This window comes from Engraulis encrasicolus, chromosome 9 (assembly GCF_034702125.1).
Source record: "Engraulis encrasicolus isolate BLACKSEA-1 chromosome 9, IST_EnEncr_1.0, whole genome shotgun sequence".
NCBI lineage: Eukaryota > Metazoa > Chordata > Actinopteri > Clupeiformes > Engraulidae > Engraulis > Engraulis encrasicolus.
In genome coordinates this window covers 53,067,195-53,075,438 of record NC_085865.1, presented here as the reverse complement: position 1 = coordinate 53,075,438, position 8,244 = coordinate 53,067,195, and the positions used below count along the sequence as shown (strand labels likewise).

The following is an 8,244-nucleotide window of genomic DNA, read 5'->3' as shown; positions in this document are numbered from 1 at the left end:
TGAATGATATCAAACAGCTGTTATACCATTTACTCCCTTGTACCTAATGAAAGAGACTATGTTACTGAAAAACACTAAAAACCTAACCCAGCATCCAACCAGGTTTTCTTTTCACTTTTGACACCTCTGCACAATACAAACAGAAGCTCAACTCAAGTTTGGAACGATATAAGTTTATTCTGACAGTATTAGACTTTACACATGTTCTAAGAGACAATGGACCTTGGTGGTGCAGATTAATACGACAGGGGATATCCTCTGTTCTGGGTGCCAGCTTGGATCCTCTCCTCCCTCTTGTCCTATAGGCCATGAGAAATGTAAGGTTACAATGATGACAAAGGAGTACCATTTGATCAATAAACTTTATAACTCCCAAGTCTACAAAAGTAAGTGCAACTGAGTGCCAAGACCCATACATTAAAAAAAGAAAAGAAAGGACAGCACTCCTTATCACTCAAACATGGTCTTGCAGTCATCAAACATTGCAACAACCATTAACCCCTTAGCGGAGCACTATGGCTCTCTGTAATGCCATAGCAATGTTGTTATGAAGTAGTTAGGCATTTTCAGCAAGTGAATAGGGTCGCCCGTGACCCCTGCTACACGTAAGAGGCTACGTGTAATACAGTGAGTTTGTACAAGGTGTTGAAAAGGTTTGCCTAGTAGTAGGCAACCAAGCATGACACTCTTGCCCCAGATTACAAATTCTCTCCAACAAGGAATGCAATAGTTATAGTCTATAGAACATGCATTTCAAATTCACTGACATAGGCCACTACAGGTATAAGGTCAGTCTTTATCGTTGCAGTGTCGTGCTCAAAAGCGACTGCCTGCTTTAAAACGACTGACTTCATAGACTGCCCCCCTGTTACTCTGGACTACAGAGGGTCAGCTGCATCAAATTCACTGCACATACACCTGGCACCCTCCACTGTCACCCCAGAATTTTGGCAAGTATTGCACTTTGCAATCCTGATTTACAGGAGGCAGTCATAGGGTATTTCTCAAAACCTAGTCTACAAGTTTTGGCAAAGGACGTGCTCAACTTCTTGGAAAAACGAAAGTCTATGGGTGCGAGATAAAAAGTATCAACTTAAGGAAGAAAAATCCGCACTCACAAAACTGCGTCTCATTATTTATTTATATTACCACCATGTCCAAAAAGCAAACGCGTTTCGGCTATCAAGCCTTCATCAGTGCGTGGATTTTTCTTCCTTAAGTCAAAACCTAGTCTACACACTTCCAAGTGTGCTCAGCCTAATTAGTCACGCACAGTGATTGGATACTCTTTGGTGAACTCTATGGAGTATCCAATCACTGGGCGTGACTAATTAGGCTTAGCACACTTGGAACTTGGAAGTGTGCAGACTAGGTTTTGAGAAATACCCATATTCACAAGTTACAAGGCATTTCCAGAATGTAAGTCAGGATTGCAAAGGGCAATACTCACCAAATGTACGAGGTGATAGCGGAGGGTGCCAGGGGTATGTACAGTGACTTTAGTTACAGGGGGGCAGTCTATGAAGTCAGTCGTTTTAAGACAGGCAGTCGCTTTTGAGCATGACAGCGGAATATTTCACAGAGCAATGCAAAGTACATATACACACTATTACATTAGATACTTACTCTGTCGGTTTTCAGAACACCGAACCAAAAGAGCAGGGGTACGACTGTGACCATTGCGCCGATGAGTGACGTTCTGGATGTGGGCTTGAAGTTTTGATAGATGTGGCTTCTTGCATACACCCAGCGTGTGAGAGCAGGATCCTCCTGTATGAACATCAACCAAATAGAACACTGATGAGCAGAGCCCCACTGAATATCATCAGAACTACGTCCCCAACATTGTCAGTAAAATGTTATCCTTCAACACCATATTAGCATAGGGTTTATTGACATTACGATATAATGGTTTATATTCATCATAACGCTATCCTCTGCCTTGTCATTATGCACAAATGTACACCTGGTTGACCACAGCACATGAACTGTGTCTGTGAAGGAATAGAACTAGAGCTACTGTTTGCATGGTTGTCTCTTGACCATAGACATAGAGATAAGGAACTAGCACTGCTAACGTCACCTAGCTGGGGATGGCTACAGCAAGATACACAAGGTCATGCGCCATTATTCCATCACGGCTTGATCTAGTGAACCACTTTGAGTATAGTAAGTAACACAAGATTCCCTTTACACCAAAATCACAAGAGGTTTTTACATTTAAGAAAAGTGACAGGAAGAACAGGACTAACAAACATTAGACACTTTAGCGGTTGTAGCTAGCCACTGTAAGTAACGTCCTTACAATCAGCTCTTTTCTGTGAGGATTATTCAGCTGCACTTGAAATTGCCTCTTCAGGTTGGCTCTCATAGCAGCCCTGTCTTGCTCGATCCGTCTGTAGTCTTGAGAAAGATTGAAATATTCCGCAGGATCCAATGTTTTTGGCCGAGAGGCCAGCGGTGCCTCCTTGTAGTCCGCCATGATGGCAGCTAATCTCCGATTGGCCTGTTCCACTTCGCGTTTATTTAGGTAGTTCATCAAGTCTCGCGAGATCTATACCAAAGGCTTTCTCCTTTCTGCAGCTGATCAGCTATTTTATCAAACCATCATATAGGCTGTATGTATTTTTCACATGGAACTTAACAAAAGCATAAGTCGTAATAATGCTTACAATAGTAAGCAGCAGTTAAATAGCCTTCGAGAATATTAATTTCAAATTGCATTCATCTGAGATAGTAAACACAGGACATTTCTAGGGTAGGCCTAACTTCTATTTTCATTTCAGATCAAAATTTAAACGTATTGACAAATAATTTTTATTATTTCAACCAAAATGTGCATACTAATCCCACATATCAAACTATTATGTTGGGATCCATTGGTGATGGAAAGACAGAGAAAAAAAAACAAGTGCACTGGGTTATTCTTATTCTTTACTGTTTCTCATATCAAAATGCTTGTGTTGACATAAAATCAGGCATCAAATTAATATACTGCCATCTATGTTTAAGGGAGCAGGGTCCAATGAATGCTCGGACTTGATTTGATTTGACATCTGGGGATAGAGGGTGCTGCTGTTGGTCACATACTGGCTGTCGTTTTGAGTCAGCTTGGAATAGTCACTTGTGATGATGCCAGACGGCTCCGCTCTCCTCTCTGCAAACGGCAAAACATGCAAGTTCATTATGTCTGTGAAAATGGTCAAGTATCCCAGTGGTGCATTCCAAAAAGCTGGTTCAGTAGTAAACCAAGGTAGCCTCGTAGCGCAGGTGGTCCCGTTGACGGGCCCTTTCACACATAGCTGAAAAGACTCAACTAAATCATAACAACATTGCTATGACATTACAATTTTGGTGACAGTAAGGTTATAGCTATAAGGTTATAGGCTCTGTGCAAAGGGGTAACGTTTCTTACTTAAACCTGTTTTTGGAATACCAACCAGGTCATCATCACATCATCAGATGAGTTCAGCTGTGAAGCCTTATTTTTGTTTCACTACAATAATTAATTACTGGTACATTTTTCAGCCAGTAGAGGCCACTGTGGTACTACTGATAGATTACATCCAAAGATCCATGAGGCGCTGAGGTAGAACATGCACTCAAAACATAGCATTTTGTTTTTAGTAAAAACATTGAGGAATACCTTTTTGCACAGATGACTGGCTGGTGCCTACCGTCTTCCATTCACTGATATACCTAAATTGAATGAATCATTACATTAAGTTACTTCTGACATTTAAAACGAAAACCATTAAAAAAATTACATAAAATGGCATTTAATTGAATAAAAACCTAATTCAAAACATCTGTGTTAAATAATGGGACTTTGACATCACAACAAACCAACAACAGCAAAAAAAAGAACAATTGTAATGCAATGACTAACTCATCAAAGTTGAGTGAATTGGTCCACTCCAACAGCTCATCCACCTCCCAGTCTGCGATGTTGTCCACTCCCAGCTGATCCACAGCAAACAGCATGCCGAACGTGGACTTCTCCACTAAGACTGCTGTCTCTGTGTCCTCTGTCCGCGCACACAGGGCCCCTTCCTCATACCTGTAGGCAGAGTGTTTAGTAGAGTTGTCCAAAGTAAAAAGTAAATGTATGGTGTACTGTAAGTACAACACTAACACATGACACATTACATAGCTGTTACACCATTTACTCCATTGTACATAATGAGGTAGATGGAAAGGATAGAAAACACTAAAAAAACAACAACAAAAACACCACAAACTTGATCCAACCAGTGCAGAGTCAGCTGATTGGAAGACAAGTACAGTAGTACACAGGTCTATTAGTTACTCAGATAATTCAGATAATTACCTGTGCTGGAGGGAAACTGTGTTTCTTTAGTTTGCTTTCACTTTTACTTTTGACATCTCTGGTAGTTGATACTATATTACTCTGTTATTCTATTCTACACCGTGATGTAAATCTCGCCCTGTGCGTTATACAGTACCTTCTGTATGTACATATCCCACTTTGTTGTATACAAATGTCTGTCTGCACAGTGGTGATCTGCTCTCAGTCTCATTGTTGATATGTTTGGTGTTAATGGTATGTGTGACCAGAGACAATAGAAGGCAACAGAATACAATACCTTTTAATGTCACCATGCACATGGACCTGAAGAGCTATTCAAACACGAGGTGAAATTAAATCAGAGTAAACATGTACAATGCGTATGTGACCAATTTACAGTAAAAGTTATGATAGGAAGAGGAATACAATAATACAATAGTGCAGTCAGCAGGACTTGTGACACTCTGACCATAGGCCTGTTTCCACAAAGATCCTTATCAGTCATCTCATGAGGTGCAGGGCACCATGCACTTAGTCCTAACCATTAAAAAGATTTTAGACTCATCAATGTGCTTATTATTCCACTTAAAAAGTATTTTTGGGACTTTTTTGGGCGAAAGTTTGTGCACAGCAACACGTGCGTGGTGTACATTTTTCTTCACAGCTTCTACTGTTGCAAACAGTCCTCCACGATATATCAGACAAAAATTCGAGGCATGTTATGTTTTTCGTCAAAGCCTTTTCTGTCAGCCGCAATAAATTGTTCTGCCGTTGCCATGGTAAGAACAGCAGGTGCAGGTCATGAGAACCTGACTGTATTTCACACTGACAGACTCACATTTTTTTAAACCACTCGATCTTCCTTAGCTTCCTCCTCTTCGCCACATCCTGACGCCTCAGCAGCTTGGTATGCCGGTGCTCGACCCTCTTCGACGCTGTGTCCACAGTGACTTCATCAGGATAAACACCAACCTGCCGAAAAATACAAATAAATCATGATCACGATCATGACAGTCGAAGGAAGCAAGCTGACCAGCCACCATCAACGGGGAAATGTTGAACAGCATGTCCTGCCGCAATCCATCCGAACTTAGACGGAACGATTGCATACAGGGCCCCAGGGAAAGACAGCAACAGATAGGGCTCCATACGGCCTGCCAAGGTCACAATAGGACCCCCACCAGCAATACAGGCGGGCCCCAGGTCCAGGGCCAAATTTAAGCTAAGTGACAGCCCACTTGGGGAACTCCCACTGTCATTGTGACACAGCACTCCACAGCAGTGCTCACTGCACACAACAGAAATTGTATTTATGCCTCACCCGTGCAAGGGGGCAGCCCAAACGGTGCCACAAGGGACCAGTGCGGCGGGATGGTGATATGCTCAGGGTACCTCAAACATGGAGAAGGATGTGGGGAGAGCACTGGTTAATTGCTCCCCCAATAAAATAAATAAAACAACAAAATAAAATTCACCTTGCCTGCGAGCACTCTCCATCCATTGTTGTCCACTCGTTTGTACCAGCCTGACCTGTCGTCATGGCAGACAGCCGAGTGGAGGAGGTGCACCTGGCGAGGCACTGGCTGCCTCGTGGCCTCGTTTGTGTAGTCCTTGGGGCTATTGGCACACATGTCCACTATGGGCCGGTGGGTGAAGATTTTGTAGTAGATGCTTGGTGGAAACTTGACCTGGTGGGATGTGATAAAAGGCCAATGAGATACGGCATGTCAATACATGATTTTGGGATGATGTTTTGCTCACAGTGTGTAACCGGGGAAGCTGACAGGGGGCGGGGAGAGTATTTCAGAGTCCTGTCAGCGGTCCATAACAGGGGAGGGATGGGGGGATTACCTATTAATTACCTTATGCACTGTAAAACATTGCAGCCTGTTACACAGAAAAAAGTAAGCTGCCCTGTGGACAACTATCAGGGTGTGACTATCAGGGTGTCAACAAACCATCAACGCCATTAAATTCAAATTTCAGTATGTCTATGTACCGTAGGCTATTTATCTTTTTGTCTCCTTGACAGGCAGGCTACTGGGTCTTGATTGGAGGACCCTATAAAATATGAAATGCAAGGTTGTTCTAACAAACAAAAGGTCAGATTTACTCACTCCGCCAAGTCTAAATCGAATAAAGACCCCTGCTGCTGAGTCCAGCATATCAGCCTACAAAATGGAGTAAGCACACATCAATAAAAATGAATCTGTATTAACTGATGATAAAGTTGATACTTTCAAATAACTTTTCAAATTAATTCAGTGGTCAGTTACCTCTCTAGGGTTGACATGCCTCAGCAGGACACGTGGGTCTCCTTGGTTGTGGAATTGTATTAGTCTCTTGAAATATGTGAATACTCTGCTATCCTAGATTACAGGGAGCAGTTACCGATGCAAAATAGTCAACAATCTATTGTGCATTTATTTTGTCCTTTAAAATATTATAAATGGGTGCAGCCAACATAAACTGCTTACGACGTGTCTTCTCCATACACCCTGTATGATTCTTGCTGCTTTGTTACACCGGATTGCATAATCATCGTGGCTCTGTGTGAAGACATCCAAGTCAACTGGCCCACTGTGAGAAGAATGAGTTTGCATAACTGCTCAGGTAGGAATAGGATTCTTCTACACAGACTGCTCAGTCAGACGCTTATTTAGTAGCTGAAATTAAGAGCTTGATTTTTTTAGGTTGTGCAAAAACGTTTAAAAATGAAAGGAACATAATAAGACCACACTTGATGCTAACCTGTCAGCATGCATGGTTTTATTCCCAACGTCTGAATAAATGGGAGTAATACATGGACACGAGACGTTTACTTCCTGCCGCAAACAAACCTGTGGTGGACAGCAGTGGCAACATTGTGTCTTTTCAGAGATACATTAATTACAGAAAAAAGAACGCTTTGTGGATTTCAATCAGTATATTTCGCTTGCATATTCAAAGCCAACAATCACATAACCTCGACTGCAAGGCCTCCCAAATTACCCTAAGAAAATTCCACTTGACAGAGACACGAAAAGGGCCTACCTTGCGCGCTGTTTGCCAAGCATGAAGTAGCTGACGTTTCTGCCAAGTTCTAAGTTTGTGTTACCTTAGAAACGTAGCTAAATGTAACCAATGTCATTCCACAGCACACAGGGCTTTTCGCATTCGAGTGGTGGGCTCAAACTTGATTTGTCGTTCCTCTCGTGTGAATAATTTACTTTCTTCGTTTTGTTTCTCTCCCTTTTTCCATTTTTTGGATTCTAACGTGGTGGCCACTTTGAGAATTATGGCTTATTGAACTAGGTCTGATTCAGTGGAATGGTCTCATTAGCCTATTATTATAGGCTATTCATTTTACATTTTAGTAGCCTAATTTTCTAAGGATTGGCATGCTGTGCTAATAACTCGGCAGGAACTTCATTCTATTGCCTTGGCCGGAGTAAAACTCATATTTCTACTGGGACCTGGAAGATGGTAAATGTGAAAGCTCCGCCAAAATCTAGAATGGAAGAAAAAAGACTCCTACTATTGGGAACATGAGATGATGTAAATCTTTCCAGTGACATCAATACATCAGCACACCACACCTAACTACAATCCAGTTTCAAACAAAGTGTGATTTGACAAACTGTTTGCCAACCATTCCAGAGGCCTAGGCTACTGTAGATGCTGTCAGCTCATCAATACAACCACATCAAATAACTAATAGCTTTTAATTGAAACGGAAGAATAAATTGTAATATTTGGCACGACACATAATGCGTGGCATAATCCTGGGAACGCCCTAGTTGAGGTGATGTCATCTCTTCCAAATAAAACCACCAAACACTCATCTGCATCAGAGGGATACTACTTGCCAGAGTATCCACTGCAATGTGGCAAAGATCATGAGCAAATCAAGTTTACGCGTAGGTAGGATTACACATGTGGTTGTATGGAATATA

General features: G+C 41.9%; 2 protein-coding genes across 2 annotated transcripts; both read right to left on the bottom strand.

The window, feature by feature from the left end:
- Positions 1-157: 157 nt before the first annotated feature.
- Positions 158-2,512, bottom strand: ndufb4 (NADH:ubiquinone oxidoreductase subunit B4). The gene is made up of 3 exons (XM_063207394.1): positions 2,306-2,512; positions 1,627-1,770; positions 158-299 (listed from the first exon to the last, which is right to left on the bottom strand). Exons 1-3 carry the CDS (start codon positions 2,480-2,482, stop codon positions 237-239), a joined length of 384 nt encoding a protein of 127 aa, XP_063063464.1. The 5' UTR covers positions 2,483-2,512; the 3' UTR covers positions 158-236.
- Positions 2,513-2,917: 405 nt separating this feature from the next.
- Positions 2,918-7,419, bottom strand: c9h11orf65 (chromosome 9 C11orf65 homolog). The gene is made up of 10 exons (XM_063207393.1): positions 7,343-7,419; positions 7,061-7,149; positions 6,787-6,889; positions 6,586-6,678; positions 6,427-6,480; positions 5,785-5,997; positions 5,148-5,281; positions 3,890-4,060; positions 3,647-3,699; positions 2,918-3,157 (listed from the first exon to the last, which is right to left on the bottom strand). Exons 2-10 carry the CDS (start codon positions 7,072-7,074, stop codon positions 2,982-2,984), a joined length of 1,011 nt encoding a protein of 336 aa, XP_063063463.1. The 5' UTR covers positions 7,075-7,149; positions 7,343-7,419; the 3' UTR covers positions 2,918-2,981.
- Positions 7,420-8,244: the final 825 nt, after the last annotated feature.